General features: G+C 40.7%; 1 protein-coding gene across 1 annotated transcript; it reads left to right on the top strand.

Moving 5' to 3' along the window:
• The first annotated feature begins 609 nt into the window (after positions 1-609).
• On the top strand, positions 610-1,722 carry LOC109945919 (uncharacterized). Its single transcript, XM_020552305.1, has one exon. It carries the CDS (start codon positions 673-675, stop codon positions 1,720-1,722), a length of 1,050 nt encoding a protein of 349 aa, XP_020407894.1. The 5' UTR covers positions 610-672.
• Positions 1,723-17,942: the final 16,220 nt, after the last annotated feature.

Consider the following 17,942-nt stretch of genomic DNA (forward strand, 5'->3'; position numbering starts at 1 on the left):
ATCAAGCTATTCTATTTATGAGCACCTTTATACTTGAAAATTTGTTGGCTTTTCACACCTTGTAATTATCTTTACAGGCTCACAAGTCAAGGGTGTGAACTGAAAGGAAAATGCAGTGTGAACTGAAATGTTTTCGTGTATGCCTTGTTTTTTTGTGAACTGAAATGTCTGTGTGAACTGAAATGTCTGTGTGAACTGAAATGTTTTTTTAGATGAAAAGTCAAGTGCGAACTGAATTATTTCTGTGAAATGAAAGGTCTACTGTGAACTGAATTATGTCTGTGTGAACTGAATTATTACTGTGAACTGAATAGTCTATTGTGAATTGAATTATTTCTATTATGTATATATATAGGACATGGCCTGTGCATACCAGGCCTGCACCATTTGCACGCCAGCACAAGATAGCACAAGATGTCAGATGTCCCATCTAGTAATTCTTTGTTAGATGATTTTCTCGCTGAGGATAACATAATGGATGATGTTGTTTCTGAGGTCACTGATTTTTTGAAAGCCAGTGTCGAAGCTATTCATGAAGTGGCATCAGATCATCGTCTTCGTCCGAGGAAGTACATCAGAAGACCACGGGAAGAGATTCAACAAAAACTGTATGATGATTACTTCTCCGAGAATCCTCTCTATCCTACATCTATTTTTCGTAGAAGATATCGTATGTCGAGACCACTTTTTCTACACATTGTTGAGGAGCTAGGTAAGTGGTCTGACTATTTCACTACAAGGATAGATTGTACTAGTCGTCAAGGCCTCACACCATTACAAAAATGTACAGCAGCAATACGCCAATTGGCTAATGGCAGTGCAGCTGATCACCTAGATGAATATTTGAAGATTGGTGACACAACTGCATTAGAAGCTTTGAAAAAATTTGTAGAAGGTATTATTGCTGTTTTTAGTGAAAGCTATTTGCGACGGCCTACAGTGGAAGACATTGAACGTTTGCTAAAAGTTGGAGAGAGTAGAGGATTTCCTGGCATGTTGGGGAGTATTGACTGTATGCACTGGCAATGGGAAAGATGTCCTGTTGGATGGAAGGGTCAATTCACTCGAGGTGATCAAAAAGTACCAACTCTGATTCTTGAAGCTGTGGCCTCACATGATCTTTGGATTTGGCATGCATTCTTCGGTGTTGCTGGTTCTAATAATGATATCAATGTCCTGCAACAATCATCATTGTTCATCCGAGAACTCAAAGGGCAAGCTCCTCTGGTGCAATATACGGTTAATGGGAATCAATACAACCAAGGTTACTATCTAGCTGATGGAATATATCCGGAATGGGCTATTTTTGTTAAGTCAATATCCATGCCTATCAATGACAAAGATCAGGAGTTTGCTAATCATCAAGAAGGCGAAAGAAAGGATATTGAACGAGCATTTGGTGTCCTACGACGTCGATGGTGTATTTTGAAGCGACCAGCTCGTCTACATGATAAAAAACAGCTCGAGAACATTATAGTAGCTTGCATCATACTTCACAACATGATAGTCGAAGATGAGAAGAAAGAGGATATTGAAGAGAATCTGGATTTGAATGAGGCTGCAAGTTCTGCCATCGTCGAACAACCTGAATTCTCCTTTGGTGAATCAATTCCATTTGAAAGAGTGCTAGAGAATCAATCAGATCTTCAAGATCGTACAACTCATCTAAAATTGAAGAAAGACTTGGTTGAGCATATTTGGCAAAAATACGGGCGTCGTTAAAAAGTATTTATGATGGTACGTATTATATTTATATGTTACAAATGTGGGAACTGAAATGTAATGTTTGGCAAAAATATGTGTCCTGTATTTATGATGGTTGAGCATATTTGGCAAAAATACGTGTCCTGTATGAACTGAAATGGAAGTGCCCATTTTTATTTATATATGGCAGGACATTTATCTCAAGGAAGCGTACTATTTTTTGGCTACAAATGTACATGGCACACTAGATCATGAGACTTACTAGCATTTAATTGCACTGGTTAGCTTAGGAAACAGTGAAATGAAACTCTTTATTGAGACATGGTGTTTCATTCAACCTCCAATCTGACGTGGCATTGTTGGAAACTGGGACATGAAACCCCCCATTGAGAATAGCCTAAGGAATCAAGTGATGCAGCTGCTCCTCCACTCCCCACGACCTTCGATGCTTCGTCTTCCAGTCGTGCACCTATATAAGCTACCTCGAGCCTCGCCATGGTATGCAGCCTTACTCTCACCCTCGCTCTTAGCCATCGCGAGCATAGTGCAGCGCTGCCGCTTCTCCCGTTCTCTGCCACCAGCGCGACTCCTGAGCTTCCCCCCACCATCCGCCGCCGTCGCCGGAGTTCATAGCACCGCCCGCTGTCATCCACAGTACTGCACCGTATCAAGCACCTTCCCCTGCTCTGCTCAGCTTGTCCGTGCTGTGCTACTGCCCCTCACCGACGTTCGCTGTGCCCCAGCGCCGCTAGCATTCACCTTTCGCCGTCGACGCCACGCCGCCCCACCGTGTTGTGCTGGTCGATGCCCGGAGGAAGCCGCACTGTACTCGCCGCTTAGTCCCTGCGTTGCCGCGAGCCTCACCAACTGTCGCGCCACGTCTGACACAATCATGTTCGCCCTGCGTCACGCTCGTCGTCGTGCGGAGGAGCTCCACCGTCTGCCGTGGCATTCTCTGCACGAGCTCTCCATTCCAAGGTGAAGAACCCCGCACTCCCCTTCTAGAGATGGCAATACATAAATACTCATAGGGTATTACTACCTCATATTTATACCTACGACAAAAAAATAACTTCATCGGGTCACCCATATACACTATTAGATATAGATTTACCTCCATACATATACCCACGTAGTATGGGTCACCCATCGGGTCACTCGTACCCACAAAAATTAAACATTTATCAAAATATTATATTATACAAATATCAAGTATATCCATCTAAATATCATTACAAAATTTCTAGCATCATTTAACCATCCATCAACACACATGGGTTGAATTACATGTTCCATTACATGATTATTAACATATCGTTAAGCCTTTTATAACATTATGACATAAAAGGTTGTTAAATAGTAAAAAAGATGGATGACTAAAGTCTAAGTTTATGTTTGGGCTAAGTTTATATTGGATATTTTATACCCACGGGTTAACGGGTATGGATGAAGGTGGAAAGTTTTAATATCCGTTTACCCATTGGGTGAAGATTTTTGTCCAATAACAGACCACGGGTAGAATATTTAGCCAACATACATACACTAATGGAGTAAATACCCATCGGATATCGGATCACGAGTACCCATTGCCATCTCTATCCCCTTCTTTTGTTGGGTTTGTGTGACGTGTGCGCCGCCTCACAGCCGTAGTCGTGACCGTGCTCGCGCCTCGCTTCTGGCGAGCCCTCTCCGCGCATAGCACCTGCTCTTCAGCTGGCAAGCTGTCGTAGCTGCGGCTGGCCACCCTCCCTCGTCCTGGCCACATCCTTGCGCAGGAGCCCGCTCGCGCATGCGCATCACCGCCAAGCACGAAGTCACGTCGTTGCTCCGGCGATGGCCGCCGGTGGCCAGCCCCATCGGCGTGCGCCACAGCGCTAGCGCCCCACGTCCCCACAGCATAGTTTATATTTTGTATTCAATATAGTTTTCATAAAAAATATATGCCTTATGTTTTTTAATAAAAATAAAATGATAGTTTATAATGTCGAACATAGTTTCCTTATTAATGAATTAGATCATTTGTTCCAATTTAAAATGAATTAATTAGTTTTCTAATCATGACTAATCCATCCACCAAATTGTGTCCAGGTTATTTATATATACCACTTAGTTTTTCCTAAATGATAAAATAAAGAAATTAGTGTTCATGATCTTTTTATAATTAAAATGTTAGTTTATATATTGATCTTGAATATAGTTTTCCTAAATAATAAATCAAAGATAAATTAATCTAAGCCTATACCTTAGTTTTTTATAAATAAATGTTTATTAATGTTTTATAATGTATTTATAATCTAGTGAACCTATAACTTTAGATATATAATATATGTCTTTTCTAAAAAGATGAAAAGGGTTTATCTAATGTTTATATTTTTATATTAAATTATGTCCAAACTTATGTCTTGTTTATAAGTATGAACCAAACCTTTTACAAAAGAGCGCCTTTTGTTATAACCACTGCTTGTGATGTTTTTGAAAAGCAAATGCTCTTTTCGTTACGCTTTCTTTTAGCTTTGTCTATGGTGAATGTTGTATGTTATTGAATGGTGTTTGTTTCTTGTTTATTTATGTGATGTTCAGTGATTGATGTCGTAGTTGAGAATCAGGATCTATTCCGTGGAAGAAACTCAAGTTTTCTATAAGCAAGCCAAGTGGACTTCTTCCCCTGCATATTCTGTCTGATCCCATACAATACATTTAACAAAGTTTACTTTTGGATATGTGCATAATTTGATGGGTTACCTATTCAGATACATCTAACCTTTCCAACCTTATCTCTTGTTTAACATGAGTTATGATCTAAGTAGCTATGATATTGCTACAACTTTAACTTTATGTTGGTACTCCTACTGATGATATTAATGTTCCAAATGGTAAATTTACATTATTGTTTTTAATTCGATGATTAAGCAAGATCATATTGTGATAATTGGAACATGGAGTGACCACTCAGGAAAACAGTGTAACCACGAGTGCTATCATGGGCTCTAGCTTTGGTAATTACCTTTGTATGCTTAGTGCTTAGCAACCTTACCTGAAAGATGGGCAAGAGGGGGCGACAGTGGTTTGGTGGCAGCTCACGTTAACATGGGGTGATAGTCTTGGCTAAGATACCTCGCCCAGAGGGTCACCAATACTGACGTAGAAACCTTAGTGGGTTGCTTTGTATTGAGTGTATTCTGTGAAAGCCTCATAGTAAATCCCTAGCCATTCACCTCGGAAGTGTTTACGGGCTTGGCCAACCCAGGCTGGATGGGATACATGGCTTGTGGGTAAAGTTGTGCCACCTCTGCAAAGTGTAAAACTGATATAAAAGCCGTGCTCACGGTTATGAGCAGCCTAGACCCTCACATGATAATTGAACTAGAAGATGGAAATAAATCGTGATCTGTTTTGTTTAAGTTGTATGCTTAAGTGGTTCGTTCAAGAGGTTAAGCTTTATGTTGATGGTCTCAAGTGGTTTGAGCATATGCTGATTACGAATTATGCTTAATTGGGTTTGGTATTTACTTATACCTAGTAATCAGGTGTTGATAATAAACTGTTGACCAACTAAAATGCTAACCGTAATAAACTTTAGTCTTACCTTATTAACCTTGCATTTTTCACCCCACTTGATGAGCTTCAACATAAGTAAGCTCACCCTTGCTTAATTTTGGACCAGAAGTTTGCAGATGAAAGATTTGGATGATGAACTCGATGGATGCTAGTCTAGTAATTTCCTCGGTCATCTTCCTGTGGAAGGATGTCCATGTTCTGCTGTACTTTGATGAATAATAAAGGTTAAGACATTATATCTGTTTGAAGTGTAATATGATAATATAATCTTTATTTACGCTTTTATGCATTGTTATTTTGATATATTACACTTATGGTGTCAACATATGTGTGAAAAAAAATCCTGGCACACATATACTATACATTCGATTTTGCCCTTAAAATCGGGTGCCTTCAACATATACCCAAATTGTTCCCATGTAGAAGAAGCTAGCTGAGGCTCTACGGATTGCAATCACCTAGCAGCTGCACCGGAGAAATGCATTGTAGACATCCGGATCCACACTGAGGGATGAACCTCGTACATTGTGAAGTAATCTTCCCGATGTTTTTGCCACAATTTAGGATGTTCCCCATCAAAACTAGGAAAGTTGGCCCTAGGCAGTTTATCCAGATCGGAAGGAAGCTGAGCCTTGGTCACTAGATTATCAGTATGATCATAGAGAGGGTTCATGCGATCGTAGGGAGATTGAAACCAGCAAGTGGGCATACCATTGGGCAGGAGATGGGTTTGGGTATAGATGTGCCCAAAACCAGTCACCTAATAGTCGTGATCGGCGCGGTGCCCATACGGGCCATCGGCCTTGTAGGCGGTAGTAGGTGAGTGCTCCGCAGCCGAAGGAAGAGGTCCTAGTACTTCGGTGACGTTGTGGAAGGTCGGTGGTCAGGCACGATTCGGCGGAGCCACGACATTGGAGAAATCGCCCCGCGGCCGCTCGACGGAGTATTAGGTGTCGTCCACGACATCCTCGATGAATGGGCGCCATGTCTCGAACGCGGCGGTGGCGAATTCTAGAGCCCCCACGCGTGTAGTCGCCACCGACTCGACGAACGGCCATTTCCGTTAGCTAGGCCGCTCGCGACGCAGATGGATCTGCCTGGGCAAATGCTGCCTCCAGCGACTAGATTGAAGTTGAGTTTTGGGATACGGTGGACTCCAGTCGAGTCCAGCGTGCGTCCTGTGCCATCTATCGATCACTGATGTCGTAGAGGGTCCTTGATTGTTCCTCCATCGCCAGCTTGAGATTTGGTTCCATTAGTCTCGTCTGCTTGGCACGACGGGGTGTAATAACCATGCGCCAGCCTAAGAACCGGTGAATCTGATACCAATTGTCAGCTACTCACTCCAATACAGAGACGAATAGATCGAGGAGGTAGAAGAGAAACACAGAGAGGGGAAGAAGAAGATAGTTGGTAGAGTAATTTTTTGTTCAGTTTAAGTAATGGCTATCCCCTTCCTGGCGGGGATCACAGCCCAATCCTCGTGGACCTCCGTCGTCTGGAAGGAATCTCGGCCCAAAAGAAAATAGCGTTCGATTAAGCCTCGCATGGGCTGCATCCCGGCTGAGCCCGGCCTTTCCCCGCCACCCCGATCTAGGAACGATGCCCGGTCGATAGGGGGTGGAACATATCCCGTCAAGCGCACGTACGTGAAGCAGCACGTGTGAAGGCAAGCGAAGGCGGTGGCGGCGACGCGAGATTCCCCTCTCCGGCGTTGATCTCTTCCGGCGGCCACCTTCTCCCCGGTATTCTTATTCCTCTTGTCTCTTCTATCGCAACTAGCTAGGATCTCCTCCGGCATCGATCTCCTCAAGCATTTAGGGTTCTTGATTCTTGTGTCGATGCCATCATGGAGTTCTATCACCACCGGGAGCAACCCCATGACTTCAATCGGTCTGTGTCAATGAATGGGTGGGGGCTTGCCTTCCAAGCATGCTGTGACCGCTTGATTGTCATCGTAGGTCCGTGGACCTATACCGGTGGTACCATTGAGCTCAACTCGTGGATCCCAGATGAGCGGTCGCCCGTGTGGAATTTGATTTCCAGGCGACCATCTGGGAACTTTGTGTATAACTGTGCCATGATGGGTTGCTGAGTCCACTGAATAAAGATACAAATGAAGTGGACTTCCTCATATTTATTCTTCTTCATAGAGATTTCTGTCGTCTGCGCGGTTCCGTTAACTGGACATCGACTGATTGTCTGCAGTCTCATGTAACCATTGCGTTCTAATACTCATGTCTCCTTGCTAATCCATTCCTACATTTTGCATTTTCATCAGCTGATTGTGATTCCAAAGATATGAGACTGTGCCAAAAAATGTCATATTAATAATCTAGAAACAACCTCCAGGTGGTTTTTATCTATTGATGAGGATCCTGTTAAGAAATATTTGGTTCGCCTGTAGGTGCAATAAATGCTACTACTTCTTTTCTGTCCATCTTGCATGTTCCATACTGTGCATATCTTTCTTGATGTTATGGGCCACTAAGCTGGTGCTTGGTGCTGACATGTGTGAACTGCTGCGTTGAATTTCCATGCTGCATACGTTGGATCCACTTGGCTCTAAAATGGCATATATTATTGCTGGTATTTGATTGAATTGATGTTTGGACTAAGTCATACTTCTGTGAACGCACAAGTCTGATGGAGTCTTGCGTTGTTTTCACAATTGGTATCTGAAAAGATTAGAAACAAAAAAGGGTACTTATTCGATTGGTGGCCGTCTTAAAGCCATGTTGCAATTGCAATAGCCTGTATTTCTTCACCTGGAGTCTATGGTTGTACTCTTGATGTTTATAGTTTATAGTTTATAATGGTTACCCACCATCATTAGTTGTGAATTGTGATTGGTCAAAACTACTAGTTATATGCACAGAATACTCCCGAGAGCATATATATATATATTAGTTACTCACTGATTACCTGCTCTTCTGGCTTTGAAGAAAATAGGTCTAAATGCTAGATCAAACAATACAATCATTTATTTCCAATTATTAGAAGAACTCTGCCAATACAAATCTCATTTATTTCCAATTTATTTCCAATTAATTGTCAAGATGTATTTCTAACAAAAACCTATTATATTTCTAGATTATCCCTGCATCGGTTTGAGTTGGCGAAGACGAGCTTCCACCGTCTTGGGACCCTATACCCTATCCTTTAGGTACTTGTTATATCCTATATGTTCTTTATTACATCATGTTCTGTTTTTGTTGGTGTTTATTTTCTGTTATGAATTTCTTTTTAGTTAGCAATGGATGTGACACTAAGAGATCACCTTAGAAAGATAAGGGATGAGGATGAGGATGAGGATGATATGATGCTGTTTTTTTCTATGCTATATATATTGGCTTTAGTTCAAACATAGCAAGGGAAAAGAAGCAAAGACATACATCAAAGTTAAGTGGCGAAGAACATGTTCAGGAGTTGCTTCAAGGTCATTTGAAGAACTGTCGGGTAGCGTTTAGGATGGAGCCTGAAAATTTCAAATCGTTGGCAAGTTATCTTAGAAGGGAGGGGCTGGTTCATGATACAAGAATTAAGGTCGAGAAAAAGCTAGCATTCTTCTTATACATGCTCAGCCATAATGCCTCGTTTCAAGAGAGGGAAAGATATGCAGGATTTTTGTCTCACCTGGTTTTAGGGGGCAAAACCGAATTCATAGAATATGTGTGCCATGATTTATTTTCACACATATGTTGATGTCACAAGTGTAATATATCAAAAGAACAATGCATAAAGGCGCAAATAAAGATTATGTTAACATATTACACTTCGAACAGACATAATGTCTTAACCTTTATTCATCAAAGTACAGCGAAACATGGACATCCATCCACAGGAAGATGACCGGGTGTATCACTAGACTAGCATCCATGGAGTTCAGCATCATAACTTTATCTGCAAACTTCTGATCAAATTAAGCAAGGGTGAGCTCACTTATGGTCAGGGCTCAGCAAGAGGGGGAAATGCAAGGTAACAAGGTAAGGCTAAAGTTTACTGCGATTGACATTTTAGTTGGTCAACATTTTATTATCAACACCTGATTACTAGGTATAAGTATATACCAATCCCAGTTAAGCATAATTCATAATCAGCATATATGTCATCAACATAAATAATCACCAGCATATGCTCAGAACCAATTGAATCAAAAAGGACCATGATTTATTTCCATCTTCAAGTTCAATTATCATGTGAGGGTCCAGGCTGCTCTTAACCGTGAGCACGACTGATATATCAGTTTTACACTATGCAGAGGTGGCGCATCTTTACCCATGAGTCACGATCCCCTTCTAGCCTTCCGGGTGAATGGCTAGGGTCTCACTATGAGGCTTTTCCCTAGAGTCCTCATTATGCAAAAGCTGGAAATGGTCAAACTATATAAAGCACACTTGACATAACCAACTTATAGACCAGTCTGCAGGGTGAATCTTGGGAACTATGCTCATATCCAATCTGCCTGAGCCAAAAATATAAGCGCTTGGCAGATGCCCCCGTTCCGGTCGACCACGACCAGCACCCAACATAAGACTTCCCTAGTTATTTAGCCAAGGGCGTCCCATACCACCCTCATGGTAGCACTGTTTTCCTGGATGGTCACTCCATGTTCCAATTATATCATATGATCTTGCTTAATCATCGGATTAGCAACAATAATGTAAACTTATCATTTGGAACATTAATATCACAAACAGGAGTGACTGCATAAAGTTAAGTTGTAGCAATAGCAAAGCTACGAAGGTAAAGTATAATACCTAAGTTTGATCAAGGTATATCCGAATAGGTAACCCATCAAATTATACATATATATATCCAAGAATAAACTTTATTAATTGTATTGTTTGGGATCAAACAAAGTATGCAGAGGGAGAAGTCCACTTGCCTTGCTTATTGAAAACTTGAGGTTCTTCCACGGATAGGAATAGATCTTGATTCTTAACTACTAGATCAACCACTGAATATCACACAAACAAACAAGAAGAAGCAAACACCACTCAATAACATACAACATTCACCATACGCAAAGCTAAAAAACGCTTAACGAATAGAGCATTCGTTTTTCAAAAAAAACATCGCAAGTAATGGTTATAATAAGTAGGTATTCTTTCCAGAAATGTGTGATCCATACTTTATAAAACAAGACATGAGCGTAAAAATAACTTAATTAAAATATACAAATATTAGGTTCACCAATTTAATCTCTTATAAAACGTCATATGTGATATATCTAATATTCAGGGTTTATAAGATGATAAAACATGTTATAACAATATTAAACTTTTTTAACCTTTTAGAAAAGATATATGTTATATATCTAAAGTAAATAGGCTACGAAACACGTTATTAATTTTAGAAGCATTATAAATCATTGTTAAACATTCACTTATGATAAGCTAAGATATAAGTCTAAATAGGTTTTATGCGAAAAGATCATTATTATTAAACACCTATTTTATGAAAAGCTAGGTTATAGGCCCTTAAGTGGATTTTCATGCAAAAGATAGTGAACAAATAACTTAGACCGATGATTAACCTATAATTCTGGCACCAAGATAAATTCTACACCACTTACTAATTCCGTGCTCAAGAATTTCCATTATTTATTTAGTGAGCCTAAATGAACCTTTTGATTATAACTTCTAAATAAACATTAAAATTCATTCTAAACAGAGTTAGTTATAAAACCACTTATTTAGTATTTCTACCACATGTCTACCAAATTTCGTCAAAACCATTGCGCACAAATAACATGTCTAATACACATTTACTCAATGATTCACATACATATGAATCGCCAAATCACATCATCTCAATATTACAACGATAATTCACAAAATTCATAAATTAATTCAAAACACGCTTTAGAAAAATAAATCAACATTTTGGGGTTGTTTTCAACCTTGGGTTCTCGCTCATGCGCAGGGATGAACTCGACAAGTAAGAATGGTCGGTCGAATAGGGAACGGACAGGGGCTCGGCTGGGAGACGCAGATGGTCCGGTCGGGGAGGGCGGACGGCGAGCACGAGCTCCGGCGAAGCTCCACGGACGGCGGGGCAGACGACCCAGTCGACGGCGAGCTCAGCGCGAGAGAGAGAGAGAGCTCGAGGAGGGAGGGAGGGCTCGTGGGCGTGGTTGTCCAATTTATAGAGAAGGGGAGAGGGCGCCGGGGAGGGAGAAGAAACGACCGGCATCAGCTCCATTGATGGCATCGGTTTCACCACTAATGGAGAGAGGTAATGGGGGGAAGAGTAAATGGGGCGGCGATTATGAGCTTGGGGAAGGCGAGGGGGACTCGACCGGCGTCGGGCGCGGGGCTTCGGGCGCGGTCCTCGACCGTGGGGCGCGGCACGGCGGCAGGGTCCTAGCGCGGTGCGCGGGGCGGCCGGCTCGCGAGCAAGGCGCGGGGTGCTAGGCGCGGTCGGGCTCCTGGCGGCGCGGCGTCCTGACGTCGGGCTCCTGGCGGCGCGGGGCTGGGAAGGGGAAGGGAGAAGGGAGGAGAGAGAGGGCCGGGTGGGGCCCGCGCGCAAGAGAGAGAGGAAGGGGAAAAGGAGGTGGTGGCGGCGGCTGGGGAGCCACGGAAGCGCGACTGCGGCTTATTTTGGGCCCTAGTGGGCCTTTAGGGTTAGGTTAGGGTTTTTCTATTTCTTTTCTAATTTCAAAATATATTTTTAAATAACCCTAAAATTCATAATAATTATACCAAAAATATTTATAAATAAAATATTTATTTTTGGACTAATAATTATTATATTATTTATTTGGATTTTTATTTAAGAAGAAATGCTATTAAATATCCAAAATCAATCATGAGCATTCAAAAATCATTCCAAATGCAAATAAATAACAAACACTTAAAATAAAATTCATTACCATAATTACCATTAATAAATTAACTGTATTATTTTTATTTGATGATTTTTATAGTGTTACAATTTTCAAAAGCTCAAATCCAAGAAAAGGAAAAGGAGTTAAAGAGAGATTACAAGATATTGAAAGATGCAAGGAAACAAAGCGTAGTTTCTTGGGATGAGAGAAGGTGTATGATTCAAGCTGATCCACCGATATGGGACAACATAATCAAAGTAAGTTTCTTTCTCCAATAGTATTGAACCTCATCCACTTTGAACTGTATCTGTTGGTTTGAACTATTTTCGTACCTATTGGTTAGCATGTATGTTGTTGCTTTAGATAATAACTGTGTCATTGCACTATATATGAAAACATGGCACCAATCTTCTATTTAATTTGACTTTATTGTGCAGTCATTTTCAAGGGCTAAGAAGTTTCGCAACAAATCTTTTCCTCTATTTGAAGCTTTGGGAGAGCTACATGATGGTTAGTACTATTTCTTGCATTAAAACTATGGTGTATTATTTCTTGCACTAAAACTTCATTGTATACGCAATACTGCTGAAGGGACCTACAACTTCACTTCTACTCAACCAAATGGTCCAGATATTACACAAATTGGGACTGGAGATGTTCCTATCGACGTAGAAGACCATGAAGATGTGAGAGACCCTTTGGCAGACCACAGACAAAATGAAGCAGACGTCATAGTGTATGCAGTTGAAGGAGTGGATGTAAATGGTGACAGGTAGGATGAAAGACCAAAAAGGACTGTTGATGTTCCAAGGAATGGAGAAGAAAAAGGATCGAAGAGGCAAAAGAAAAGTTCTAGCATAGAAGTATTGATGGAGAGGTACCTAGACTTTAGAAGCAAACAAGCTAAAGATGAAGCGACACAATTGGCAAGAGAAAAGGAGGCAAGAGGAGGTGATGACTTATCAATTAAGAATTGCATAGCAGTTCTAAACACATTGGAGGTCACAAAGGAGGAAAAGGTCAAAGCCTATAAGGTGTTCAAGGACCCTCACAATCGCCAGATTTTCTTAAGCGCATGCAATGATGATAGAGAGGCTGCATTGATGTGGTTGAGGGACGAGATGGCTTAGCAGCTATACCTATCTAGTTTGCATTTAATTCCTCTCTGGTTTGTTGTTATTAGTAAACAATAGTTTTAAAAGAATAATATATTGCTAGTATAAAATTATTGATTCTGCCTGTTAACAAATGTATCCACATGTAAATCGTTGCAGTCCTTTACTGTCAGCATAACTTGATTCTGCATGTTAACAAATGTATCCACATGTAAATCGTTGCAGTCCTTTACTGTCAGCATAACTTGATTCTGCATGTTAACAAATTTATCCACATGTAAATCGTTGCAGTCCTTTACTGTCAGCATAACTTGATTCTGCATGTTAACAAATTTATCCACATGTAAATCGTTGTCTTTACTCTCAGCATAACCTGGTCCTTTACCGTCTGCATAACTTGTGGGTGAAGAGTACCTTAGTTGTATCTATTAGTTTATATGATTGCTGGTATTATTCAAAATATTTTTTTATCAACATAACTTGGTTCTGTTGTATGATTGTTGTCAGCCCAAAGCGCTAGCCAATTTTGTCGGTGAGAATCTAATCATTGTTCCCCTTATATATTTGGAGGCTTTACATCTCCAGGACACTTTTGCTATTACTACATAAAGTTCTAAACTTAGAAGCCTATTTGGCCCAACTTGGTGGTAGACTATAACCATGGCCTAGAACTGTGAGCCGTGAGTGATGTCTGCATTTTGTTGGATTGAACCTTGGTCTACGAGTGGGACAAAATAACTGCAAGCACCAACTCTACTTTGTTCTTTGTTTTTATCTATTTAAATCATGTGCAAACTGCGACCAATATATTGTCTGTTTGCTAGGACATACATTTATCTTGTTGAATTGAAACTTTATGCAGACAAGGAACTAAACTTTATTGTCTGTTAGGTTCTTCATGTTTAGAGCAGAAATCTTTATGTAGCGCTTGACATTTTAGATGTATGTACAATAGATCAGATTTTCTGCTTTTATTCTTTGGACTGGGGCTAACCCAACAAGGAAAAATAGACAGGGAAAAGGGACAGGAAAAAAGAGGCAGGGAACTAAACCAAGTAGGGAAAAAGTGTCAACTGGGGATCCATTCAATCTGGATTAATTCCATACCAACCGAACATTACATGGCCGCAGCCCCTCAATTCACCCAGTCCCGGCCCATTACCATAGTATTCTGCCTCCTCGCCGGCCCAGCGGCATTAACACGCTATCAGAATCTTCGCACTGGAAGGACCAGCGGCCACCGGGTTGCTGACACTGTCGTCTCGGAAGCCGATGGAAGGCAAAGAGGACTGTGCCTCCTTGGATGGACGTATAGGAGATCGTAGTACTCCATTATAAATGCGCGCTTGGCTTCGGCTTCGGCTTCGGCTTCGAACCCCATGCCATGCCATGAGGAGTCACTGACTGGAACTGCACGCGAGGCGAGTGGCATCATGGCAGACCATAAATTTCTCGGTCCACCGCTGCGCATGCCATACCATACCCAGGCAGTGAGGTCGAGCTGCTTTGCTTTGAGCCTTTGTTGACTCGACGGCGCGCGCTCGCACGACGGGTGTACACTGTTCATGATGTACGCGCGGCATGGCAACGCCTGCCTGCGCTCGCATTCGTCGCGCACTGGTGCTGTTGGGCCATGGCCATCTCGTCAGACTCAGACGTCAGGGCTAGCACTGCACTGACGTCTGACGGTACGTAGCAGCGTTGGTTGGGCTAGCCGGCCATTGATGTCTCCATGACTAGAGCCACGAGTGCAGACTGTAGACTGAGCGAAGTGGACCAGAGCAACCTCGCCGTTTCTCACACACACGACACGGTCTTCGCCCAACAGTTTCTTTCGCTCGTCCGAATTGTGGCGTCCCGACGATGGGGGCCGCCATGCCCTGTGGTTTTTTTTTTGTTTTTTTAGTATTATAGTCTATCTAGATCATATAATCTAATAAATTTTGAACTAAATGTTAACTTAAAATTTGTTAGATTATGCAATTTGTACAGATTATAATCTCAAACAAACACTCTCTAAGTTTGTCTCCAGTAAATCGTGTATATGGTCATGGAAAATATTGTTTTGTACTATATACAGTATTATTTATCGAGTGAAGTTTAAAATAGATGATGAGATAAGACATATGATAAGAGAGCTGTCGGAGACCATCCTAAATTGTGGTTTAGAGAGACGAGTTCACTTGATTTATTTCAAGTGTTTTTTCATCAACAAATTAGGTATGTGCCGAGAGTCTTATTTTATCGAGAATGTCCGATAAATTGCATTCGATAAAGAGTCAGATTCTGGCAGTGTAAGAGATGGGATAGAAGAGCTGTCTGAGACCAGCCTAAACTGTGGTTTAGAGAGACGTGTTCATTTGATTTATTTTGAGTTATATTCACTTTAAAAAATCTGAAATCATAACTAATAAGGTATATAGGTCAACAAATTCATAGAATGTACATATTGCTTCAGTTTAGTCTGGAATCTCTTCTCATCCCATATTTTTTAGATTCTTTTCATCCCAAATTTTCAAAATATTAATCACATGTCACTCTTTATAGGATGAAACCAATTCCTTTCTATTTGGGGCGACTCGTCGCTCGACTCCCTCCTGATGATACCTCACAGCAGCAGATAGGTTTGCCGCCGTCTCTCGAAAACACACGTCAGTCATGCCTAAACCATCACACCTCTTCCCAGTTGAAACTTCAGCACTACTCATCGCCCCACATCCACACCCGCCCATCCCCACCCTCTTATGTTGCCCTCTTCAACAAAATTTCAACACCCACTTCAAGGTTCAGTGACAGCGAGGCTCTATCCAAATGAAAGATGGCGATGCAATACCTAACACTTTAGATGTTGTTGTTGCCGTGTTCGACTCATGCAGGGTGTCAGGCACACATTAGAGTAAGCGTGACGACGCTTAAGCCTAGTGTTGTGGGTGTACCACCCCACTTACTATCGATGGACCAATGCTCAATCTTCTCATCCGAGAGGCTAGGCATGCCCCTCCTCCTTGGTTTCCATATTGTCTTGCTTTTACTAGGGATGTGTTGGGGGCCTTCGGCTTCCGAAGGTCCTCAAAAACGTGATTTGACAATGTTTTCTAAGTATGCGAGCAGGTATCTTCGGAATCAGGTTGCGGGTATACAGAAGCATGGTCAAGACGAAGCTTGACTGAAATGGAAGACAATCATGACGAAGGATGAAACGATCACGAAGCTATGTGCAGAGGAGCTTCGGCATGACAACAGAAAGGGGAAACCGACTTAAAGATGAAAAGCCAAATCAGCCCTTGAAGAATTACTATAGAGTTATTGATAGAAGTAAAGGGCATTAATGTAATTTTGTACGGGCTGTGTCCCGTGCCTATAAATAGATGAACAATATTCTTGTACTGTTCACGCTGACTTGGCATTGGCATCACACTTGTACCCTTATTTTCCTTCAGACCGAAGGTACATCTGTAATTTGTTATCGTTTATACAAGTAAAATAAATAGAAATAAATTAATAATAATGTTTAGAATAATTATGATATTCTCTCTATCTCATGCATAAATCTTTTCTTGTCTTCTATTGTAATTATGAAGGTATGACCTTCATAACCTTCGTCTGAAATTCATTATATCCAAGGGGAAATAATGTTTCGAAGGACGAAGGGCTTTGATATTTAATATTTTATGTTGCCTTGTTCTTAATTCATAGCATTTGAGAACAAGTCCCCAACAGGATGGATTCGGACATTTATTCATATGCTATTTTTTTGTTTTTTCTTTAATTGTGAATAAATAAGATATAAAATATGCAACGCGAATCATATTCTTGTTTTTAGCATACAATACTTTATTCTTGTTTTACATAATATTCTTAACAACGTAACTACAAATAACACCTAATTTTATGCATACCTATTTCAAAATATTAAATTTGTCCTACAATTCGGATGTTTAGGATACACCTCTAGCTCTTACAAAATCCATTGTTGACTGTTGTTTTAACCAAACAACTTTTAACTTTCTCGTAGTTGTCAACCCTCAACAGCTTTATCACAGATAAAATCGGATTTTCATAAATCTACAATTGAACCGAACAGACCCTTAGTTTTGCTATGGGTGCTTGGATAGAATAAAGGTGTGTTTTGTTTTGATACTCGACAAGTTTAGTTCTAGTTACATCAAACATTTAGATATTAATTAGGATAATTAAATATTAGCTAATTATAAAACTAAGTGTATAAGTAATAACTAATTCATGAGTTGAATCTAATAAGCCTAACTAATCTATGATTAGTATATACGTATTGTACCATTTCATGAGAAAAATATGGATTAATGAGGTCAATAGATTTTGCCTTACGAATATGTAATTAGTTTGGTGTCATTGCACGGTTGCCCCAATTGGCGGATGCGGCTCTGTTTTTATACTTGTTTTTTAAAGTTTTTAAAATGAACACTTAGTTTGCTCATATTATGTTATCAGCATTTAAAGGTGTTAGCTCAGTCTAAAAAGACTTTCGTCCCTTGCACCATTACCCCTCTTTTTTATCATCTGTTTGTAAATTTGTCCTCACTTTGATATAAAAATTCGGAACATAAATTGTGACCATAAATTTTGAAAATAAACATTTGAGCTTTGAATTTACAAAAATAATTCAAAATTGACGAGAATAAATCGAGTGTGGCATTAAATATTTTGACAAAATCGGGAACACTTTTCAATTACGCTCTGTTTGGATCATTGGA

The sequence above is a fragment of the Zea mays genome, chromosome 4, assembly GCF_902167145.1.
Source record: "Zea mays cultivar B73 chromosome 4, Zm-B73-REFERENCE-NAM-5.0, whole genome shotgun sequence".
NCBI classification, from domain to species: domain Eukaryota; kingdom Viridiplantae; phylum Streptophyta; class Magnoliopsida; order Poales; family Poaceae; genus Zea; species Zea mays.